This window comes from Drosophila yakuba, chromosome X, assembly GCF_016746365.2.
Source record: "Drosophila yakuba strain Tai18E2 chromosome X, Prin_Dyak_Tai18E2_2.1, whole genome shotgun sequence".
Lineage (NCBI taxonomy): Eukaryota > Metazoa > Arthropoda > Insecta > Diptera > Drosophilidae > Drosophila > Drosophila yakuba.
The window spans coordinates 4,333,200-4,358,137 of NC_052526.2; the positions used below are offsets into that span (position 1 = coordinate 4,333,200).

At 45.4% G+C, this 24,938-nt stretch overlaps 3 protein-coding genes across 5 annotated transcripts; all 3 read left to right on the forward strand.

Moving 5' to 3' along the window:
* The first annotated feature begins 198 nt into the window (after positions 1–198).
* LOC6524250 (DNA repair endonuclease XPF) lies at positions 199–4,118 on the forward strand. Of its 2 annotated transcripts, XR_001453796.3 has the most exons (8): positions 199–497; positions 556–717; positions 786–1,382; positions 1,436–1,590; positions 1,652–2,472; positions 2,537–3,521; positions 3,588–3,783; positions 3,970–4,118. XR_001453796.3 is itself a non-coding variant. In XM_002100077.4 (7 exons), the coding sequence occupies exons 1-6, from the start codon at positions 277–279 to the stop codon at positions 3,476–3,478; spliced, it is 2,898 nt and encodes a 965-aa protein (XP_002100113.1). In that variant the 5' UTR covers positions 199–276; the 3' UTR covers positions 3,479–3,521; positions 3,588–4,118. The 2 variants fall into 2 exon arrangements, 1 of the variants encoding a protein (XP_002100113.1); XM_002100077.4 differs by having other exon boundaries at positions 3,588–4,118.
* LOC6524251 lies at positions 3,652–19,059 on the forward strand. 2 transcript variants are annotated; one of them, XM_039371671.1, is made up of 3 exons: positions 3,652–3,783; positions 17,071–17,321; positions 17,382–19,059. In XM_039371671.1, exons 2-3 carry the CDS (start codon positions 17,076–17,078, stop codon positions 18,798–18,800), a joined length of 1,665 nt encoding a protein of 554 aa, XP_039227605.1. In that variant the 5' UTR covers positions 3,652–3,783; positions 17,071–17,075; the 3' UTR covers positions 18,801–19,059. The 2 variants fall into 2 exon arrangements, with proteins under 2 accessions (XP_039227605.1, XP_002100114.1); XM_002100078.4 differs by lacking the exon at positions 3,652–3,783 and adding an exon at positions 16,605–16,851.
* On the forward strand, positions 6,196–7,615 carry LOC6540300. The gene has a single exon (XM_039371674.2). The coding sequence runs from the start codon at positions 7,202–7,204 to the stop codon at positions 7,487–7,489; it is 288 nt and encodes a 95-aa protein (XP_039227608.1). The 5' UTR covers positions 6,196–7,201; the 3' UTR covers positions 7,490–7,615.
* Positions 19,060–24,938: the final 5,879 nt, after the last annotated feature.

The following is a 24,938-nucleotide window of genomic DNA, read 5'->3' on the forward strand; positions in this document are numbered from 1 at the left end:
GGTAAGAGTTGCCATATCTAGGAAATGGGTAAGGTGATGATCAGTCTTTACAAAATCGCTTACTAAAGCTAAGTAATTGCGGTGCATACGAAAATTAATAAATCTTGACTTACTTAAAAACAAATGTTTTAATATGTAGTAACAGCCGTACTTTGTTGCTTGCAAACCATTTCCAGGCAGTCTGGCAGCGCTGCAACAACCCACTACCGATAACCAGAAACAGCTGATAAAACCGGCAGATTTGCGAAATTAAATCCTTGGAGAATTGATTTCATTATGTCCGATTCGGGTGCGGAAAATGCGGATAAAGGGGCAGAAAATGAGCTGCCGGAGAAAGTGGAGCCCGTCAAGCTGCTGGAAACCAGCGCCGATCCCGCACCACAGGAGGAAGAGGATGTGGAGGAGTATTTAAAGAGCAAAAACATAATCCTGCTCGACTACGAAAAACAAATGTTTCTCGATTTGGTCGAGGCCGATGGTCTTCTGGTTTGCGCCAAGTAAGTCGTGTGTGCCATCACTGTGGTCCCGACTAATCCAGATTTTTAACTCCCAAAGGGGTCTGAACTACGACCGCGTTGTAATCAGTATCCTTAAGGCCTACAGCGATTCTGGTAATCTGGTGCTTGTGATCAACAGTTCCGACTGGGAGGAGCAGTATTACAAATCCAAAATGGAACCGAAATACGTCCACGAAGTGGCCAACACGGCCAACGAAAGGTAAGCGCTTACAATACTCACTAAGTATAGAAAATAACTCTTGTTTATTATTTATGTACTGCTAATAGAGAGCGCGTATATCTGGAAGGCGGACTGCAGTTCATCAGCACGCGCATCCTGGTGGTGGATCTGTTGAAGCAGCGAATTCCCATCGAGCTGATCAGCGGAATCATTGTGATGCGGGCGCACACCATAATCGAAAGTTGCCAGGAGGCATTCGCCTTGCGATTGTACCGTCAGAAGAACAAAACAGGATTCGTGAAGGCTTTCTCCAGCAGCCCGGAGGCCTTCACCATTGGATACTCGCATGTGGAGCGGACCATGCGCAATCTGTTCGTAAAGCAATTGTATATCTGGCCCCGATTCCATGAGAGCGTGCGTGCCGTCTTGCAGCCATGGAAGATACAATCAATCGAGATGCATGTTCCAATTAGCCAGAGCATAACATCCATTCAATCGCACATTCTAGAGATAATGAACTTTCTGGTGCAGGAGATCAAGCGAATCAATCGTACTGTGGACATGGAGGCCGTCACCGTGGAGAACTGTGTGACCAAAACGTTCCACAAGATCCTGCAGGCGCAGCTGGATTGCATCTGGCATCAGCTTAATTCCCAGACAAAGCTAATAGTAGCGGATCTTAAGATCCTGCGCAGTTTAATGATGTAAGTATAAAAGTTGCACTTCATTTTGATTTCCTATTGTTCAACTTTGTTAGCTCCACCATGTACCACGATGCTGTGAGCGCCTATGCCTTTATGAAACGCTATCGGAGCACGGAGTACGCCCTGAGCAACTCGGGATGGACTTTACTAGACGCCGCCGAACAGATCTTCAAGTTATCCAGGCAGCGTGTCGTCAACGGGCAGCAGGGTACGAAAATCACCATAAACATTAAGCATTAGCCATCATAATGATTCCATTACTTGCATAGAGTTCGAACCGGAGCCGTGTCCCAAATGGCAAACTCTTACGGATCTGCTCACCAAGGAAATACCCGGTGATATGCAACGGAGCAGGCGATCGGAGCAACCGAAAGTTCTGATCCTATGCCAGGACGCACGTACATGTCATCAGTTGAAACAGTATCTCACGCAAGGCGGCCCACGTTTTCTGCTCCAGCAGGCATTGCATCATGAAGTGCCGGTGGGCAAACTCAGTGACAACTACGCCAAAGAGAGCCAAACTAGGGGAGCAACTCCAAAGGATGTTTCCTCCAACAAGGATACCCGTAAGGAAGAGGTTTCTGGTTCTCAGCCACCTCCAGCTGGTATGGATGAACTGGCCCAGCTATTAAGCGAATCGGAAACGGAGGGCCAGCACTTCGAGGAGAGTTACATGCTTACCATGACGCAGCCCGTGGAAATCGAGCCTGCAATAGACATTAAACCCGATCCGGATGTGTCCATTTTTGAGACCATACCGGAACTAGAACAATTTGATGTCACTGCGGCACTGGCCAGTGTGCCCCATCAGCCCTACATTTGCTTGCAGACCTTCAAAACGGAGAGGGAGGGTTCCATGGCACTGGAGCGCATGCTAGAGCAACTGCAGCCGCACTATGTGGTCATGTACAACATGAACGTGACGGTCATTCGGCAATTGGAGGTCTTCGAAGCCAGGCGTCGTCTGCCGCCTGCAGAACGCATGAAAGTGTATTTCCTGATCCATGCACGCACAGTGGAGGAGCAAGCCTATCTGACCAGCTTGCGTCGCGAAAAGGCAGCCTTCGAGTTAATCATCGACACTAAAAGTGTGAGTTTAGCAGAGAATATATTGCTTGATGTCATAACAATCATTTTTCGCTACTTCCTAACAGAAAATGGTGATTCCAAAGTATCAGGATGGAAAGACAGATGAAGCGTTTTTGTTATTTAAGAATTACGACGATGAATTGACGGACGAGAATGCCAAGAGTCGTCAAGCAGGTGGGCAAGCTCCTGAGGCGCCCAAGGAGACGCCAAAAGTGATTGTGGATATGCGCGAGTTCCGCTCAGATCTGCCCTGTTTGATTCACAAGCGTGGTCTTGAAGTATTGCCCTTGACCATTACGATTGGCGATTATATACTCACACCAGAAATTTGTGTGGAGCGAAAGTCCATTTCCGATTTGATTGGGTCTCTGAACTCGGGAAGATTGTACAACCAATGCGTGCAGATGCAGCGACATTATGCCAAGCCCATCCTTCTGATCGAGTTCGATCAGAATAAGCCCTTTCATCTTCAGGGCAAATTCATGTTATCCCAGCAGACCAGCATGGCCAACGCAGATATTGTACAGAAACTACAGCTCCTCACGTTGCATTTTCCCAAGCTGCGACTCATTTGGTCGCCTAGTCCGTATGCCACTGCCCAGCTCTTTGAGGAGCTGAAGCTGGGAAAACCGGAACCAGATCCCCAAACGGCGGCGGCCTTGGGCAGCGACGAGCCAACGGCGGGCGAGCAACTGCGCTTCAACAGCGGCATCTACGATTTTCTCCTAAGGCTGCCCGGCGTTCACACGCGGAATATACACGGATTGCTCCGGAAGGGCGGCAGCCTGCGGCAATTGTTGCTGCGCAGCCAAAAGGAGCTGGAGGAGCTGCTGCAGTCGCAGGAGAGCGCCAAGCTGCTCTACGATATCCTGCATGTGGCCCATCTGCCGGAGAAGGACGAGGTGGTCGGCTCGACGGCGCTGCTGGCAGCTAGCAAGCAATTTGGCGCCGGATCGCACAATCGCTTCAGAATGGCGGCAGCCGCATCGAGAAGGGGTCGCCGATGAGGATCCAGGGGATGGACAGACTTTAAAAGTACAAACATATAATGTATGCTCTTACTTTGCATTCCTCTTTGATTATGATTTAATTAATTACACATTTATGTATTAATAGTTTCCAGAGCCGGGCTGCGGAATATAACCATGAGGAGGAGGAGGAATGGCAGGAGGAGCAGGACAACCAGAACTCGCGGCTCTGAAGAGCCGAGCACACAAACAGCGCAAAATTATGGAAATTTTTTAAACGTTGCAATTAAGTCGACTTGGGAATGGGCTGCGGCATGTGGATGTGGATGCGGATGCAGATGGGGGTGAGTGACTGTCTGGTCGTCAGACAACGTTGACAATTGAAAACTGCGCTGACCGCTGGGGATGCACACTGCGTCTGCAGTCAGTGCCAGTGCCAGTGCCATCGGGGATGAGCGCTTAAAAATCAATTTTCAATAAATTTTTAATTGCCCCCGCACTGGTCTGTTTGCACACCTCCCCTCCCGCAGGACTTCCCTTCGACAGAACACCTGCAGCATTAACAGCAGACAGAGCATGTGCTACAAGCAGCTATAAACGGAATTTTGTATCCACCTGCAGATAGCAGCGAACCATTGAAGTCTATAAAAGAAATTCTCTTAATGTCCATAAATATTAAGTAATATATTTTCATGATGGATTTAAACGTCTGACTATTGATGGGCAGTGAACTCTAAGCGCTGCGCCCCCATCGCAAACACACATGCAAATCCTTTTCAGATACGGGAAACCCAATTTGGTTGCCGACTGAAATATCGCGAAATAAGCGAGGTAATTGCCCATCAGCTAGAAATTAAGTGGCATCATGCTAGGTTTGATTGCCAATTCAGGGAATATCGTTTCGCAAATTATTGATTGCTTCTTGTTTGGCTTGAATCTACTTGAATTTTCAACTAGATTGTAGTGCATCCAAAATTCAGCAAAGTTCCATCTGTATTGTTTCCCAGTTTCGTGTTTGCGTTCGGTTTTTGTTGCGCCTCATTGGGCAAAGCGCGCTTAGAGCGTGTTTCTGATTGCTGGCATTATCTCTGGGTCCGGCTGCCACGTCCTCCGGAATGAGGCGGGAATTCTTGCCCACAGACACACACGCACACTAACTTGCTGTTGCTGCATGCACAGAAAGAATGGATGTGAAGTCATCAGTATATAAATGTTGATTCGTTTGATTCTGAAGATATATCAACGAAGAGTTCTTAGTTTCAAATATTATATAAAGTTTAATCTAAAATATGCATATGAAAGCATATTATGCGAATGCAGGTAGTATGTATAATTGAAGCGTGATAAGCACCTGATTTCCATTTGTGTACTTTTCAGAGCAAGTGCATCCAATCCACAACGTCCGGTTCTTGGACTTTTGGGCTGGCTTTGTGGCCTTTCGATCCGATGCGATCCGCTCCGGTGTGTGTCAAAGCATATTTGCCAATTGGCAGCGCTTTGTGAGCGGGAAAGTCGGAAAATGCCAGCGGGCTGAAAGTCAGGAAGGAGCTGCTGGCTGGAAAACGCATTGAGGGGGGTGGTGAGGGGGGGCGTTGGAGTTAAACGGATGGGGCACAATTAAAACTCTATTACAGCACTCTTGTCCTGCTTCTGATTTTTGTTTGTCCCGGGGTGTCGGTTTCACTCCGCGCCCCGCTCTTCCCCCCTGCTATTTTCCGCATTTCCTCAGTTTTCGATTTTCCATTTCCATTCCCGACTTCCCCAGCCTGGCCACAACAAACGATTCAATCAATGGACAATTGGGAACCTGAACCAAAAACCCGAAAACAATGCAGCTCCCCCTCCCCCTCCTGCAGCTTTTTTCCACCCACATTGACAACGTTAATTTTCACTCACCGAACTTCGAATGGATCCTTGATTTGCTGCTTTTTACATTTTTATATTTTCCGGTTTTTGTGGCTGGATTTTTTCCCAGGTGCCAAATACTTAGAAGTACTTTGCTTGTTTAAGCCTTAATTTACTATTTAATTAGTGAGCGCATTGAGTGCTCTTAAGGAAAGGCAGCACAAAGAAATTCAGTCGAGTGCAAAATGAAATTAGCCGAAATTCCATGAATTAATTGAACAAAGTTGTCCCGACTAATTCGATAATTGATCGGAATTAATTGCATGTTTTTGCATATTTCCCAGCACAGAAATCCTCGGCTTAATTGAATGGCCAGCAAATGAAAAGCCGCATCGTTAGCCACAGGCATCATTAAATATTGGCGCCATTGGTGGAAGAAAGTGCCTGTGATTGGCATTTGACCTGTTACAAGGAAAGTTAGACAGCCGAGTATATAAATGGAATTTAAAGTAAACTCGCTTTCTATTCTGTTCCATTTATTATACCGTTACTCGTAGAGTAAAAGGGTATACTAGATTCGTTGAAAAGTATGTAACAGGCAGAAGGAAGCGTTTCCGTCTGTCTGTCTGTCCGTCCGTATGAACGCTGAGATCTCAGGAACTATAAAAGCTAGCAAGTTGAGACTAAGCATACAGACTCCAGAGACATAGACGCAGCGCAAGTTTGTCGATTCATGTTGCCACGCCCACCCTAACGCCCACAAACCGCCTAAAAATGCCACACCCACACCTTTGAAAAATGTTTTGATATTTTTTTATTTTTGTATTGGTCTTGTAAATTTCTATTGATTTGCCAAAAAACTGTTTGCCACGCCCACTCTAACGCCCACAAACCGCCAAAACTGTCAGTGTTGAAGACTCTCCTTCGCACTTTCACTAGCTGAGTAACGGGTATCAGATAGTCGGGGAACTCGACTATAACGTTCTCTCTTGTCTTATACCTGTGTACTTAATGCAATGATGTCCTAAAGCAATCATTTTATTTGGCATGCAACATTTCGCACTTTCATTAGTCAAAGTCAAAGTCGAATATTTCTGAGGGGCTTTTCATCGAGTTTTGCCTTATTTTATTAAAGCAGCAGGACAATAAAGAAAAGTAGACACATTTGCACAGAGTAACTTTTTTAAACGTTTATTTTACTTACGAGCTGCGTAGCTTAATTGTATATTTTTCTTTCGATTAGTGTGCCAAATGATATGTATCTCTGTTCAGATTTCCACACACAGATATCACAGATTTTCCACAGTTTTCTGCTGAATTTCAATTTGCAACCGGGCCAAATGCAGTGTGATTTCGTTATATGTATGTATACACCGGTGTATACAGTGGTGCCTGGCTTTAAGGGACGCTAAACAATGAGTGGATCGTGCCTTTTCCAGGGCAAGACTGCTTATCATAAATGACAAATCTCGAAGTGAATGCGAATGCTAAACGACCAACAACTAAATGGGAAATGACAATGGCAATGGCTGGCTGGCGCTCCAATTTTCCTGCATTTGGTGTAAATGTAAATGTAAACGATATAATCGCCCGTCTCCATCTTCTTTGGCCATGGAGTGGGTGGGGTCCTGGGAAAGTGGCCACCCAAAAGGGGTAGCCAAATGGAAAACAGCTAACCGTAGAAGTCCAAATGAAATCTGAAACTTATTTCAGCAAGGAAGGGCGATTCCTAAAGTGCAGTGTATAAAGTTTATACAATAAACTAAAGGTCCATATATTTTGTTTACTCTTATTGAGTTATATAGGTTATAATTATAAAATCTAGAGACCTAGTAAACATTACTCACCAGATAGATTCCACAGATTGGACTATTTGCACCAAGCATTTGCCCAGGAGTCTAAGATTTGGATGTGGTAATGGCTCGTTACCTCTACGCTGACCACATTTTGGAGGCCTTCAACGTGTTCCATCGACCACTCCACCTGGACGAGGTGGCCACCTATGTGGCCGAGATGGAGGCCAAGACCGTTGACGAGGTGCGCCTGGCGGTGGACAACACGCTCACCGCCGGCTGGATGCACGGATTCCTGGCCACGAAGGAGGGCCTCTTCACGCTGGTCTGCGGCTACTGGGATGAAACCCAGCCGATTGGTGGCAGGAAGGGGAAACACCACACTGCGCAAGCCATGCTAAGGAGTTCTTAGTGCATCTTTTGGAGCTGGAGCTGGAGCTGGAATCTTGTCGGTCTGCCATGGGAGGTTGGGAAAAACGAGGGGCATCCACAAAACTGGGCGCAAAATTGTTCTGCAAATAAAGTGTAATGCCACAAATGTAGGCCCTCATGCTTTTCGGCCAAAAGTGTTCATTAAAAACAGACAGAAGTCGCCATTTGCTTTCTGTGTGCTTTCCGTGTCACCAGATTTCCGTTGGCATCCTGCTGCTGAACGGGAATTGCCCGACATGCCGCCAGTTTGTTGTCCATCGGGGAACTGGGCAACTAAGGACTCCGTTCCGGGTTAAGTGACCGCACTGGGACCCATTTGGTGACCCACTTCGTATTGATTTCAGCACTCCTCCTCAGCCTTATATTGTTTACCGGAATTCCCCAAAGCCAGGCAACGGAGTTCCCATCGAGATGGACTCCCCGATAAGCTCGCACCTATATACAGCCCCAAATTGGGCTGTCAGTTATCCGTAATTGTGTGAGTCTGGCTGCACGGTGAGAAATCTTGCAGGTTTTCAGATTGAATATGAAGGAATTGGTAGTTTGCATTGATAGTAGTTTTGCGAGTGCCAGAAAGTGTTTGCCTGTGTTGCGGTTAAATAGGAACTCCCCCCACTTATAAGGCAGTCGACTTACATTTTCACTTCCGCATCCGCAAACGGCGAGGCCCAGTCGAAGGACATTCACACCCCCTTTTTGGCCACCAAGGAAACAAAAAGAAAGCAAAAACGTTCTTTTTTCCGAGTCCTGCCCTTTGGCATTCGACAAAACTATTAAATCACATTTTACGAGCGTTAAGTGCACAATTAAAAGCATTTCGTTAATGTGAAAAATGTGGCGCTGTCTTGGCTCTGACTTTTCCCCAAATTTCCACCCCCTCTCCACCGCTCCATTGTGATGTAATTAAATTTTCAGCTGGCAGGCCGCGCATTGCCCTGCGTTCACCTTGGGACCACTTATTCGGGGCCACCTCGCAGTTGGCACCACTCCGGATTTTGGGCCATAATCCCGGGACTCCGATGTGTCCTTGCTGCTGCAGATGTGTACAAACAAATTCGATTATGGCTTGATGTAGATTCACGTTGAGCGCCATTAGAAAGGTATCTTTGGGGCAAAAACTGCCAGGTTGCTCCTTAATCTGAACCTTAACTAACCACTAACCATCGTAATCAATGCTTCGAATCGCGTTGGGGTCACCATGCCCCCGTCGAGGTCACCAACCCCCCAGACCATCGCCTTCACTAATGAGAATAACGCATACTAAGTGAGTAATAGGAGGCTTAGGAGGCGTGTGAAGTGCACACTTGATTTAGAGCGTGGGTGGTAGTTGTTGGGGGTGTGGAACTTGCACCACCTTGCCACACCACCAGCACAGCCCCCTCCCCCCTACACCCCCCTCACGCATTCGCCTAAGTGCGGAAGCATGTTCAAGTGTGCTGAAAATGGAAAGCAGTGTGTTACTTGATTTTTTCCATCGACTTAACATTTCGCCTTCTTTGCTCATCACTCGCGATGCTCGCCCGATGACGTCACGTCCGCCCAGCTGCCATCGAGCAGGGGGCGTGGCCAAAAGGCGGGCGGCTGACATTTGACAGTACAAAGTTGCGATGGCCCTTTGCTATCCAAAAAGAGGGAAAATAGGAAAGAGGGAGCGTAACAAGGTGTAGCAAAGTCAAGGAGGGAAAGCAGTGCGATTGAAAAGTTTTATGATAGTAGTAAATGGGTAAATGGTGGCAGAGCTTAGTTCGGTTTGGGATACCTAACTCTGCAAGTCAGCTTTCGGAACTCTGCGATCTTACCTCGCTAAGGATGCAACGGAGGCATATACATACTCCTCCTCGACTTCTGGTCGTCCCTTTTTGCGAATATGCCAGAGCTTCCGGCGCCGTCGTCCCGATGTCCCGAAGCCCTGCTGTGTCCTTTGATATTCGGCGGATGGTAGAAGCTTTAAAGGCGAAACATTTAGTTTGTTGCATCTTTGGGCATCTTTGCGAGCTCGCTGTACGTGACATTTTGCGGAAATGGAACGCAGCTAGAAGGCAGCAGGATGAAGATGCCAGCGATTTCTTATAATTTGCATTGATATTTCGATTGCCACAAAGCGAGCAGCAAAGCGGAAAGCGACCAGATGCACGCCCCAAAGGAAATCGGCCAGAAACGAGCATACAAAGGATATGTTATCCTTCACAACAAACTGCGCTTTAGTTTCTTCAGAAATGAGGAAACTTTGGGGTGCGCCCATAAATGTACATACAAGAGCGACTAGCAAGCATTAAAGTTAGCCTTGGCTGGACATCATCAAAAGGTAAGTTTATGTGCAATCACGGATGGCCATAAACCCTCTAAGTAACGAAGGGCACCGAACATGATTTTAATCGAAGGGATCAGGCGGCACACGACCCAAAGCAAGCGTATCCAATTCTGTTTTGGACCACGTCAGTGCTGCCAAAAACAACTCCTAACGAGGTTAACACTAGTGACGATCGCACCTCAACACGCAAAAGTTTTGATATCAGCCACGTCAAAACTACGGAAACAACGGACAACATGTGTTTTCAAGAACTTGGTATGCAATCCCTTTAGTTTAAGTAAAGAAGACTTACAGTACTTCGTCGCTTCGTCACTAGGAGCGAGGCCAGGAGGCCAAAACTGAATAATAAACAGCTCATTTTTGAAGTGCTTACCTCTAAGTATTACACACATAAGAAACTGCTTTTTAAATAGTTATCAGTGATATTTTTAATTACTCGATTTTTACGGCCATAAAAAAGAGGGCATCACAAGAATAGGGCCTTCGTCCGTTTTCCTGACTTTTAGCTCTTTTGCTTTCCCCCTTCATTTTCCCCATCAGCATCAGCCACTGTTGGTATTTCTGGATTTTCTCTTATTTCCACTCAGTTCGTGTCCGGATTGTCCGGCGGTGGCTAAGTCTTAAGACCCATAAAACCCATGTAGCATAACTAATAGGTCTTTGGCCAGAGAGTTTTGTTTATTCTTTGTTTTGCCTTGCTTTGGTTATGCTCTTGTTTAGCTTTTCCAAACCACCCCTACCCCCTGCCCCAGCACCCCCTCTACTCCCGATGGCAGTTCAATGGACGAGCGTTGAAATTGTTTTCATTATTTCATTTCATTTGGCCCGTGCCATGTGCACCTGTGAGTTATTGGCCAGGAATCGAGCCGTGGATTAAATCCAAGCTTCCAGCGCCGCCACCCCTTAGTTTTCCCTCAGTGCTGCTTCGTGGAAAACCCCGCCAGAGCCCTGAGAAACAGCGATCCCCCCGCCTCGCCCTTTGATGCATGCTGTGGCAAAAAGTATGAGCCATTAAATAAATACCCGCTGCAATCTGAAAGGGCAAAGAAATCGCGCTGCGGCAAACGTTGCAAAATCGAAAGAGAGAAAATAGGAAAGAAAATATAGTTGCATAAATGGAAAAACGTCGCCAAAGAAGTTCAAATAGAAATGCATAATTCAAACTTAATGCAAACCATGCGTGAGTCACACTGATGTTACATAATCACGTGCAGATGTGATTTCTTGGAAGTTTTACAGAATATTTATATTCACAATGTTCACTTTGGTTTATTTAATATTTATTAACAATATATGCTTGCTTACTTAATGCAATTTAATAATCTTTTTTTGCAATATTACAATATCATATATGGAATACTTTTATTGCCTCGTGAAACTCTCAACTGCCCAGAGGCATCAGTTCGCGAATTTGACTTGAAAAACCATCAACTTTTCACCGTGATCGTCCAAAGGACCAAAGGATTTTATCATCGACTGAGGTGCACACACCGACACACACACATCTGTGTGCTTAAATCAAATATTGGCAGGTGTACATGCATGTAAGCCCTGAATTATGCAGGTGTGCGTGTGCCTGGCGAACGGCGCTCGAGCATAAATAAAATAATTGCATATGTCGCGTGACGCAATTCACCTGTCTACCCAATGGGAAGAAACCCCCCCCCCCCCCTTTCCCCGTTCCACCCACCCCACCCATTTCCGCCGATTTCCCCAAGTAATTCGCATATTTATTACATGCGCATGCCAACTGCACGGCGCGATGAGCCGATTACTAGATAAAGAAATTAAATATACTTGCATTTAAACTGTGTGATTCCTGCATTCCAGAGACTAGAGATGCAGCTGCCTCGTTTTATTAACGTTAGTCCGCTTCAAAACTAACCACTTAACGAATGGCGCTTAACTCTGTTTGCGAAAATTCCGCATTTACTCGTATTTTTTCAACGCATGAAAAATAACGATGAAAATGACCCAAACGAATGTCACAATTAAAATTCATGCGGGGATTTCGGCCATCTATCACGGATCGGCGTATTGTCCTCTTCAGCAGTGCCACATTTTCAGTGTTTTCATTGGAATTTCCACCCATTCCCCCCATTCATATAGTACATAAATACATACATATGTGTTTCTCTTTCAAAAGTTTAAACTCCCCACAATATCATTTTTTGTGTTAGCTACTTTCATTGGAACAATGGCATCATGGCCATACTAAATAAGAGCGGCAGCAAGCCGCATAATCGACGCATCCTTTGAATATTGCACACGAATGTATCGCAATTCGAAATGTATATTAAACACAGGGGTAACACTTGCTAAGCGGCTTACAGGTCACAGGTCAAGGAACCACTAGGCATTCGCTATTTGGGGGCATCATATTGTCATCCTCCAGATAGTGAGATATGTATATAGACAGTGAGATATACAGATAGTGAGATAGACAGATAGCGAGATAGATAGATAGTAAGACTTTCCTTCAAGGTAAATCCTTCGAGAGTTACATTTACCATTTTTAATAAACTCCAAACTGGCTAATAACTGCTCATTGGCCAGGGAAATTAGGTAAGATTTCCACCATCGGAGCATTTCTCCTCTCGCCCACTGCAGTCCTAGGGCTTTTATGAGTTTTATGAATTTCCACCTGGCATGCGAATGTAATTCTCGGTTATTTAGCTTCAGTTACTAATACTTTCACTGCACTTTCCCTCCGTTTGCCCAGCTTTGTCTCACTCATCCGGTCATTTGTTTGGCTCTCCGTCAGACAGAAGCTCATTTCTCTAAGTCACTGCATGAAATTTCATTTCAAAATATGAGAAATGCATTCGGGAACTTTGCTGCCACACACATGCACTGCGAGAAACTGATGTGCGAAGTCTCTCACCAATACTTTGTATTCTTATGTACTATAATTATAACACAATGGTTACTTTTTGCCCAAATAATTACTATATCCACTTAACTTTGGGATGAGAGTCGAGGAAAAGAGTTATCATTTTTCCCAGCATGGGTGGGTGTATAGAAAGTGGGTGGTGTAGGTGGTGGTGCAGTGGGGCGTGGCGGCGGTGGGCGGTGAGTGGTGCCCCACTATGTATGTATGTTGACTTCGCCCAGAAGGTTGCGCTGCTTCCCTTATTTATTCAAGCAATTGCCACTGTCAACACAGCGCACATTGATAGGCCAATGATGAGGAGGAAAAGTGGGGAAAGTGGGAAAACCGGCGGCGCGGGGGAATAGAAATCGAAAATAAATTTTCAAACGATGAGGGAAATGGAATTGGCAAAGGCAACTTCTTAGCAGTGTCTGTCTTGCCTGCAATTGGACAATTCTATTTTTGTTTATCTTTGTCTGTTGCTGTGCAGCTCATTTCGTTCATTTACATTTCCCATTTTCCATTTCGCCAGTAAATGTTGTGCACAGCAATAAAAGGAAATGTGAGTGTAAGTGTGAGTGTGACTGTAACTGTGAATGACGACAGCCGACAGGAGGCGCTGACACTTGCCGGGGATTGTCCTGTCCCATCCCGTCCTGAAACTCAAGAAACGGGAGTCGGGAGTCGGAGGTGCGGGGTGCGGGGTGGGTGGTCTACAATATGCTCAATGTCAATTTGAATGGGAAATGACTTTTGGGAAAATCGCTTAATAGCGACTAGCGAGCATTCCCTTCATCCGCAAAGAAAAAGATAAATTCGTAATAAAAACGTTGAATATTTCAGTCGAATGGATTTATTCATGTGCTATAACATCCAATAATATTTTTAAGTGACTATACAAGAATATACCCTGCAAGCAAAGGATATCTATCAAACAAGAGCTTGAAGTGAAGTGTAAAGCCAGCAAATTGCTGCAAATCCACTTATTCATTGCCCAAATGAAAATGGAAAATGTGCTTTTCTTTTCCTTTTTTTCGGTCTGAAGAGTTCTTATGGCATTATGCCTAGCCATATCTATGCTTACGACTGCCAGTGACATGCATAAATTAACGCCGTTTAAAGGCCAGTGAAAATGGAAAGGCGCGAGTGCTGTAGAGAAGGTGGAAAGCCAAGGGAAAGCTGCCCGGAAAAGTATGCAGCAAAGATTTGCAAGCCTGCCATTTACGCAAATAAATGCGCCAAACTTTTACACGAAAAACGAGAGGGAAATGGGAAAAGTATGCCAGGCATGTGAAATCAACAAGGAGCTAACTGAAAGTCCGCATATCCCAATCCGAATCCCAATCCCAATCCAAGTCCAAGCCCAAACTTGTCGTCTGAGCCAACTACTTAGCGTCAGCGACAGGCGTTCCATTGCCACCCTCATTTCCCACTTATTTCCCAACTGCACTGAAAGAAAGTGCGTCAGTTATTTCCATCAGTGGACGATATAGAATGTAACTATATATTTGGCATTGCCATATACTCAGTTTTTAAGATTTGTAACGAATACATAATATGTGTTTTTTTCAAGTCCCATTTGCGTACGTGGCAAAGTTGAGTGCCCTTGGAATGGCGTTTGTAGTCTTCTCAAATGGTGTGCGCTATTTTGTTTTAAATATATAAACACAGTAAATATAAAAGTATAAATAAAAAAAGAAAAACGACGGAGGCTAAAGGGCGGCCAAATGTTTGGGCAGTAAAAATTGTTTACGACCACTAAAGGGAAACCGCGGAACACGACACGACAAGGACATCAGGCACAGGCGTTTTTCCCACACCAACCATCCTCCTTCCCCTTGGAAGTTGGGGGGATGCCAATGCCACACCCACTGCATAACCGCAGGTCACCATATTGCCAATGTTTATGCGGCTGCCTGACAATTTTATGCCCCTGCTACCCAGGCGATTTCGAATTTTCAATCCATCCCGTCGAAGAGGCACTCAAACTGACCATGATTCAATTTAAGGGGCCCATGATTTCAGCTTCAAGTCCAAAACAAAGTTTAAACTTAACCACTTTTTGGTGGAGTCACTTTTGTCTGCTCGACCAAAATCCATCAAAAGGGCGCTTAAGTACATGTGTTTAAGCCATAAAAAGCAACGAATGCCAATGAATTTAGCAGCGTTGCTTGCCTTGAATTTATATGCGAATATATGTATGTATATTTATACGAATGAATTTCAAGATGGGAAACTAAATTTTCCATAACCCAATTTCAAAGTTTTCTGCAGCAAGCAAAGCAACTCAATTGGACGTAGACCAACTTAACCTTGGAGAACACAACTTGATCCGGCTGGAAGGACCAAGACAAATGTGGCTGTCAAAAATGATTTCAATATCACTCCATAGCTGCTGTGGTACCGCCTTTAACCCACCTTTAACCCACTTAGACCCACCGGGCCAAGAATGAGAGCTGCCTTTATATTCCTTGCCTTTCCGTTCTACTGCTCCTTTTTGGCCAGCTAATCTGTTGGCTGGAATATCGGCGTGGCTGGGGCCAAAGTGCCGGGCAGCAGGCAGGTGGGTCTCCTGCCTAAAATTATGCAATGCCCGGGCTTTAAAGTAGATTACACGAAATTTGCACACGAAGGCACAGAAGCCCACGACGGGCATTAATCACGGCAGAAACTCCGTGACCATCCTCCAATCCCCGAAACCTCCTCCTGCTATTGTGTGTGTGTTTTTAAATAGTTGGGCCACGCCCACTGGATGGGCGGGGGGAGGAATGGGAAGAGCTGCAAATAAATTGCCAACGTGCCGGAATGCAACGAAAACCCTTTGGGTTTGTGAGATTTTTCCATATTGCTCCTTTTGGCTCCGGTTCCATTAGCCGCCTGAAACTGGTTATGCAATCCGCTCGCCCTCCCACGAGAAAAAAAAAGAAAAAAAAAAAAAATAGAACAACAGCACACACACACAAGCCGAAAAATTAGCATAATTTTTCAATTGTCTCTGGGGTACGTGGCGCAGGTCTTAAATATTTACTTAGCGCACTATTCCTAGGAATATTTCATCGAAATCGTACATGAGCTTTGGCTATAAAATAATTATATTTTTGCCCTACACTAGCAGCATATTGCCTTTTTTTTGGCCGGTGTGTCGTCGTCCTTAAAATTTCCTTTAGTTCTGTTTTTTTGCTTTTTCCACTCGCCAAATATTTTTCTTGAGCTCAAAGTGAAATGGCATAAATCATGTTCAATATTATTTCGCTTTTTACCACCCGCTCCGTTTTCGTTTTTCGCTTCGTATTGCGAATGGCCTGGGGTTAAATGATTTCATTTTGCGGCGAGATGACAACCCTGGCAGGAGCTGAAAAGCAGCACTTGTTGCCCTGTTGATTTGATTTTATTGCCCAGGAAGCGCACAAGAAAAGTATTGAATGCCAGAGAGGGGAGTGAGGGGTGCGATGGCAAGGAGAGATCAGGTTAGGCAAACATCCGTTGGCCAAAGTGGGCGGTGAATGTCGTGGCCAGGAAAATTGCTTTTGCGGTCGTTTCTGCCGACTCTGTCGTAATTACCAAAAATGCCGCAGGTCAACTCCCCGGCATCTTTCTTTCTTCCTAGCTTCCTGCCTTCCTGCTCCTGTTCCTGTTTCTGTTCCTGTTCGTGGCACTTGGCACTTGGCATTACCAAATTACCAAAAATACGAGCTGGCATCTCGGCAATACAACTAATTTGTGTTAAAATTCCATTAGCTGGCCCAACAATATGCTCAGCAGAAGTGATTGGAATGAATCACCCTGAAAATCAATCACCAAGACCCAGCACGCACCGTGATGAATAGTCGGATGCAGATTCAGATGGCCCCGGGGCAATTCTGCTAGTGATGAGCATAGCATGCCACATCTGCGATTCTGCATATTTGGTGGAAGGATCATCATCTCATGTGACTATTTGAAATTATAAACCAGACATCGCAGTGAGCCTTGCCGTGCCAAACGGGCACGTCACTCATTTTATTCAGATTGTAGGCAGGGCAGCCAACAGCAGTTCATATATTGATTCATTCAGAGTGAGATCGGGCTGTGAGCGGCATTACTCCCAACATTGTGTAGAATTCGTAAAAGTTTTGTACATTGTACCGCACTCGTTGTGAGGCTAGATTTTTGGTATTCGGTAAGTGAAATCGAAATCGCGCGCCTGATCGCATAATTGAATAATCGAATCAATGCCCCGGGGCGTGTGTTTTTAAATACCGGATATTAAGAAGTAATTGAAAAGGCCAAAATGCTTTTACTTTGATGTAGACACACGCCTGCATTGCATAAGATTCTACCCCCTAATATCGTTCCCTTTTTGCTGATTAAGTTTTTATTTTTTCGGATTGCCGAAAAGGAATTATGGGGGACGCCAGTGGCACACTAAATCAGGATGGAAAGGAGTTGGATTCCCTGGAAGGGCGTCCCCAAGTGGAAGGGCGTCGCCACCAGGAAACCCTTAAATGCCAACATACGATGCTCTCCAGGAGGGCGATGTATACGATTCTGGGTCCCACGACGCGCGTTTTTATAGGAACAGCCGCTTTTTGGTGTACTTCTTCACTTTTGCAATTTCATAGCAACTATTTTGAATGCCACATTCGCCCAGTGAGTACCAAAACCAATTTCTTTATCGATATTGAGTGGGTGATAATCATCCATTTACAGGTGAATCGCTTTCGCGAGGGCGCCGACCTCTGTGCCGTGGGCTTTAAAGCTGTTTACGCCTGGATGCGAAGGCAGGAGCCACTGGAGCCATCGATGCCGCCGGAGAAGCTGGTGATGCTGATTCACACGGCCATGCAGCTGGAGATGCCAAAGCTGCTGGCGCTGTGTTATGGACTCTTGTGCACTGAGCGCTTTCGGGAGGAGCTCGCCTTTCAGGTTTATCTGAAGGCATTGAAATATCCGCAGCTTGAAGCGCTGCGCAAAGTAATGCTTCAGAGGATCGGCACGGCATTTGTGGCCGTGATTGGGGGATGTGACTTTCCGTGCATGCCCCTGGAGGATGTGATGACCATGCTGCAGCAAAACTCGCTGGGTGTCAACACCGAGATGGAGGTGCTAGTGGGCATTGTCAGGTGGCTGACTGTCAATGCGCAAGATATTGCCAGAGCGACGCCACCGCTGATGGACTGCCTACGGCTCACTCTGTTGCCACTGGCCATGCTGCACAAGTTCTGGCACAGAGCCATGGCTCCATTGCAGCCCAACGAACCCTTCATGAACTTTGTTCGTCGCCATCCGATGATGCGGGCGAGGATCAGCTGTGCGATTACCGTGGCGCAGTTGCAGCATTTGTACAGGACTCGTCGCGAGTTTCTCGAGTCCTGTCGCGCCAGGGGTTTCCTCGTCGATGTGCCCAGGGAGTGGATATACGACGAGGAATGCTCCTATCATTTGGCCAGGCCCAGTTCTCCCTATTCCCACACAATCCGTGTTCAGATCGCCATAGACTACGCACTACGCAGGAATGAGCGACTTACGGAATCTGCAGAGCGATGGCGCAGACGTTTTAGGCCATTTCTGTCGCCTGCCGATGATCTGGACACCATCGATGAGGTGCCCGAGGACAAGGATGAGGAGGCCGAAGTGCCAGCAGCACCAGCAGTGCCAGCAGTGCCTGAATCTGCAATCCGACGTGCCCGTGAAGCCATCGCCCGCGAGCTTCAAGACCTGCGGCAGATTCTCAACGCACTGATGGAGCGGGCAAGCAGACGGGCTGAGCTGGGTCACCAACTGGAGCGACGCATTCGGGAGCTTGAAAGGGAAAACTCGTCGGGTTTCGAGGACCACACAATCCGCAATGAGACAAGTCGCGAGAATTCCCATAATTTCCAACTGCTGGAAGCTGGCCTCAGCAATACCTATTCCGATTCCGAGTCCGAGTCCGAGGTTAAGGACGCCAGTGATTCTTATTATTTTGAGCATATCTGTCGCTTGAGGGCGTTATTCCTGCCGGAAACCGAAGTTTCTCGCCAGGAAACGCCCGCGGAGGATGTGCGTCCCATGGAAAGCCTTGTGCTGAATGACGATCTGATGATCAACAAGTTATTGGAGCAACTCGATGTGGGCGAAATGAGCTAGGCATTTCGCATATATATATATTATATATACATATATTCGCATATGACCCCCCCTCAAAATTGCAGTTAACCCACACAAATCACACAAAGCGGCCAATTTTCTCATTGTTTGGAGTTGTAATCCATATGGAATTGTAAATTACACTTGAAGCCACCACAAAATGTTCGATTCAAATGCCCCCAAAATGTATATATTTTATAAAAACAACAACCAGCTCAGAGGACAGCTCTATAATATATTGATAATATTGATTGGTAAATATTAGCGGACTATAAATTCGGTGAAATTGTTTGGGATGAATTTTCCTCGGTAGCTGTCACAATTTTTCAGGTGGGACAGCTGTGCTAAGCGCTTTTATCACTGCGCTTTTATTATTTCCGTCCGTTTAATTAAAGCAATTTATGCGGATGAATTGATTTCAATTATTTGCGCGCTGCTCCTGTCCACGACCACTTGTCCCAAATGGATTTCTTGTGTTTTGCCCGGCCAGGCAGCATATTGAATGTGGAGCAGGTGTCGCGAATGCGAGAAGCTTCCCCAGTTTGGCCAGTAATAAATAATATGTAAGTTAGATCCTGCACCTTGGTATTGAATTTTACAAACCTTTGCCTCGTCTTCAATGTGAAAATGTCCTTTTCCACAACCGCCCGCAACCGGTTTCGCATCATTAATGTTGTTGTGTGTATTCTGAATATGTGTGTGGCTGTGTAGGTGGAATGTGCGTGTGGGAAGCATACACGTTTTCATGTGTTAACGAGTTGGAAAAATGATTATTACATTATTATTTTGTCGGCGACTGGAGTGATTCAACGGCAAACAGCAAAAGGTGAAGCCACCGCCACTTTAACCCTTGGCCACCTTAACCCCACACTTGCACTGGGTGCTACGAGTATGTGTGTGTTTTTGCACGGAGCTTACAGAAACAATAAATTTCAATTTTTCACACACACGCACACACTTTCATACGCATTCATGGCGCATTTTACTCCTTGGGTTTTCCGCTGGATTCATCTTTTTCGTTTCCGTTTTCCAGGACGAAGGACGAAAGAAGAAGGACAGCCCCTGAGCAGCTTGCGCTCAGCAATTTATGCGCTTTACGCGCTTTTGCTAAATAAATTTATAATGCCAGCATGCGCTCACACAGTCGAGGAAAGGTGGAGATAAAGTGCGAGGAGTTTCGACGGGGAAATACCTCTCAATTGCACACACTCACATGCCTTTCAGTCTTCAAATGAAATACGAAATATGAAATGTATGATAATTACGAGCCTGCTAGCGCATGTCACTTATAATTTCAGAGCTACCTAAGCCGCTCATGTTGTGAACTTCAATGGTCATACCCTAAGGTTTCTATCCAGTTCCAGGGTATCCTGGAGACAGACAGACGAGTCGAGAAAGTTACACAGTTACAGTTGCATAGCCCCCGAAAAACTTTAGCGAGTTTTAGAGCGTTTGTCTTGCCTTACTGTGGCGCTTGCACGGTGCGGGTACAGTGGAGCCTGGCCCCTGTGCTACCCCAGATACCAGATACATTTGTATCAACGATAAGTTGGCGCCATGCATGTGGTTTGCTCATGGCAAATCCCCCAAAAACATTTCTCCTCCTTCTGTATGAATTACGAAAATTTAGCTGCAATTAAAATTTGTTGCTTTCTGGGTATCATAATTTTATAAGTTTGAAACTGGAACTGCAACTGGAACTGCAGTCCTCTCCTGCCACATAACAAATTACAAACATTCTTGTGCATATGCTAAATATAGTCCTTGTGTCCTCAGTCGTTTGGTTATGTGTTAAACCTCTAGTGCACAATAGCTGTATTTCAATCGAATGGCGGAGGATATAAAATGAGCTTCAAAAGTCCCGCGCCATATTTATGTTTTCTTAATGGATGTCAAAGGCTCGCAAGTTGACTGCTATTAATTATATATATATATATTGCATATCTGATATAAAATCTGTGAGCAGAAATAGGAGAAAAACTTTATAATGTACCATTAATCTGGGATTTTAGCATGGTTTTGCGGCTTGCTGCAGCATACGGCCACTTTATGAAATTGTAATAAGTGTGCGGCATGTGTCATGTGGCCCGATTAGTCCGGTATACATACGTACCTATATGCCCGCATATATGGGCATATATAAGGACTGCCCAGATGCTAGACTTCGGGTCAGCTTAAGAGCTTCCGTTGCAGGCCACACCTGTGGCCTCTAATGCGACTGCACTGGCAGAAATTAAGTCACAAATGGCCAAAGCTAATGCAGTTTCTAAGGCATGGTCCTGTTAAATTTTTCTCGGTGCACTCAACACACTGACTGGCAGCGTGCTGTATGCAAATGCCACTATGTTAATGCCACAAATGCGCCTAAAATTATGTTAAGCACTTGGCAGCTTTGCTCTTGGTCTCCTTTGCTTGGGAATCTACGGAGATGGATGAAAGGACGCAGGGTTAAGGACTGAATGTCTTTATCCTTCCGAAGGCTGGTGGGCTGATTGGGAGGAAGGGGTGGGGTGTTAACTGGATTGGAGCAGGGACATGGAGCAAAGGCTGGGGCTCAAGTCCTGATGGCTTAGGCTCATTTATAAATCGACGACAGTAAATTATAAATGGAATTACTATTAGAACTCTCCTCTGTCCTCTCTTTTGCATACTCTAAGCCCCTCTCCCTCTCACCCTCTAATTGGTATGTGTGTGTGTGTTGGTGTGTGTGGTGGCACGCTTACATCAACGCCTTTTGTAAAATTGAGTTGTCCTCTGTCTTTAGCAGAATGTGCGAAAGGGTGGGCCTTCTGACAGACAAGCGAGGGCTATATGGGGATATGGGGACTTTTAGAGAGGGACAGCAACAGAGCGAGGCAGAGAGACGTCTATATGTGGGGTGTCGCCTCCGCAAACACATGAATGTTGCAGTATATTAAAGTTCAAAAAGGCAACGACAGAATGACTTAGAGAACGCATTTCCTTTTTTTCTGGGTCTTCGAGGGGAGTTGGCAAATCAGGGGGGGGATATGAGGTCTAGGGCATAGGGGAAAATAGGGGAATCAGGCGGAAACAGAAGGATTCGGGTACGGCGACAACATCTGCCATTTCATGTGGGCGTCTGGCGAAAGTTGAACAACTCCAAAAGCCTAAGGATGACAAGATGCCCGCAAAGAAAAAAAAAAACGGGGGCAAAAAGTAGAAAGTAAAGCTCGCCAAGGAGAAAGATGGCTAAAAAATGGTCTCCCGAAGCCCAGAAAGCAGGAACCAGGACGACATTGGCGTGTTGGCCCAAAGCGAAAAACAAGCAGGCGAAAGTTGCAGGCAGAAGGGAGGGGAAGGAGGGGGGAAGGGATCGTGACAATCCGCTCTACCATCAAGCATACAAATAAAATGTACTTGCAAGTTTTAGAAATATGTTGCAACTGGTAGTTTGATCGTTTAAATGTTCGATTGGTTTTTATTTATTATTATTATTATTACTATTTATTTAATTATTTTAAATGCAGTTCTTTGTGCGTGACTCACGATGGCATCGCCAATCGGCTTTTAGCGCGGATTTGCGCTTAGCTGGGAACTGGAGAAAAAGACGAAAAGCCTCGCGAGTTTTGCCATTTGCCGACTTCTCAGCCCGGCAGACGCTTGTCCTTTTGCTCATTCGCATCCATTTCCAGCCCAATCCAACTGCAGCTCCTCATACGAAACGACGACGACATGGTCGGATGGCTTAGGAAGTAATTTTAACATTGTAAATCCTTTTGGAAAATTATAGCGACAGTCAGCTTGTAGTTAGTGGCAGCAGGCGGGATATTCGTACATGTAGGTGGGTATACAGTATGTGCGGCTTGGAACTGGGGAGTCCAGGGTGAGGGGCGGGGCGGGGCACACATGGCTGACTAACGTAGATGGAAACGTAGACGGGGCTATCATAAGATCAGGCACACACAAATTGTGTTAGCTGCTCCAAAATGCACAAAAATTTTGCAAAACACAAGTAGACAAACAATTTTAGATAGAGATGGAAATGGTTAGATACTGTGTATGATAGCTGCACTGCGAGAAATGCCTGAAATGCCAAATATTCATAAGTATAGTTTTCTTGCCAATTTAGTTTGAAAGTGCCATTTTTTTTGGGTGTGCTTTTGAGAGCCACACATCTGCGACAGTCGAGCGCGAAAATATTCATATGACATTTCGGTCGGACAGAAGTGGCTGCCTGGGAAACACAAGGAGCCATTGGCAAAGCCAAAGAAGTAGCAGCCAAAGCAAGAGCTGAAGCCCAAGATGAAACTGGAGAGCGAAAGGCAGAGGAAAAGCGGTGGAAAGGCTGAGGAAAAGCAGGGGAAATGGCGGAAAATGGCTGGGGCAGATGCAGCTGCTTTTGCCCGCCGGGTGAAAGTGGGCAAAGTGAGTCACATAAATATAGCTGGCTGGGGAAAAAAAAATGCAAAAAGTCGCACACAGAAACTACAACTCGTAATAGATCAGACGTTTATCCGACCCAAAAGTATGCTACTCCCAATGTTTATAACAAAAGAAAAAAGCTCATTCATTTATGGTGCATTGCCAGTTGGTTTTGTGCAAATCGAAGACTGATATACGCATCTCAAACTTTTAAATTGGAACGACAAAGGAACGACACATCGACCTCCCGATTAAAGGGTATAAAATGATATAATGCATGCATTCCCAATTTCCAAATGCCCTTCTTGTGCATATAAAATGTGTGCGGGAACCTAAAACCCACATTGGAATCTTCATATATGCATTACATATCCCGCCCATGCCCATATAGCCACATTTGGGTTATGGCTTGGATTTATTTCACCATTCGATGCGAAAAGTCAACTGAGTGGCAACGATTTGTGGGCTCGGCCAATTCGCCAATTGACGTAACATATGGCGAAGGAGGCCCAAAATCGAATTATGCTAATGACAGAGATTGATATGGAAATCGAAAATGTTTGTTAGTTTCAAGCCATTGAGGTCTATTGGCTATTTGATCCTGCTCATCTGCATGGTATGTGTATTCATAATATTGCACTCGGGAAAATCACCTTACATGCTTCACAAGTGGCACAAGTTTCGGGGCAGATAACTTGGCCAACGTAATCAGCAAAGTTTTCGGCTTTCGGCTTCCTTGGCTTATGACATATGTATAGCATTGCAATTGATTTCGTGGCCCTGCTCCACATGTAATTAGATTTGGCCAGTTGACTAGCAAGTTGGTACATGGACCCACCGTAAACTGGAGCCAAGTTTTCCCACATGCCCATCCATATATTTATACCCGTTACTCGTAGAGTAAAAGGGTATACTAGATTCGTTGAAAAGTATGTAACAGGCAGAAGGAAGTCGATCTGGCCATGTCCGTCTGTCCATCTGTCCATCTGTCCGTCTGTCTGTCCGTATAAACGTCGAGATCTCAGGAACTATAAAAGCTAGAAATTTGAGCTTAAGCATGCACACTCCAGAAACATAGACGCAGCGCAAGTTTGTCGATTTATGTTGCCACGCGCACTCTAACGCCCACAAACCGCCCAAAACTGCAACGCCTACACTTTTGAAAAATAATTTCATATTTTTTCATTTTGAACTGGTCTTGTAAATTTCTATCGATTTGCCAAAAAACTTTGTGCAACGCCCACAAAGCTGCCACGCCCACACTTTTGAAAAATGTTTTGATATTTTTTTATTTTTGTATTAGTCTTGTAAATTTCTATCGATTTGCTAAAAAACTTTTTGCCTCGCCCACTCTAACGCCCACAAACCGCCATAAACTGTCAGTGTGAAGACTCTCCTTCGCACCTCCACTAGCTGAGTAACGGGTATCAGATAGTCGGGGAACTCGACTATAGCGTTCTCACTTTTTTTCAATCTGGATTTATTTCCATTTCCTGGTTTGGTTTATCATTGCTTCTCCAATGCATTGCAATGGCTTGCCAGTGCTAGTGCCGCTGGGGCAAAGTTTTGTTGTTTTTATGGCGAAAATTGAAATTGCAAAAGTCGAGCAACTTGATATTTTATTCGAATGCAAAGGCCAAATCCCACATAATGCATCTGCAAATTGGGACAAACAGCATGTATGTGCATACATATGTACCTATAGTATGTGCAGCTGTCTGTTTTCCTGCCGTGGGTGGTTCTCGGAGTTACCAC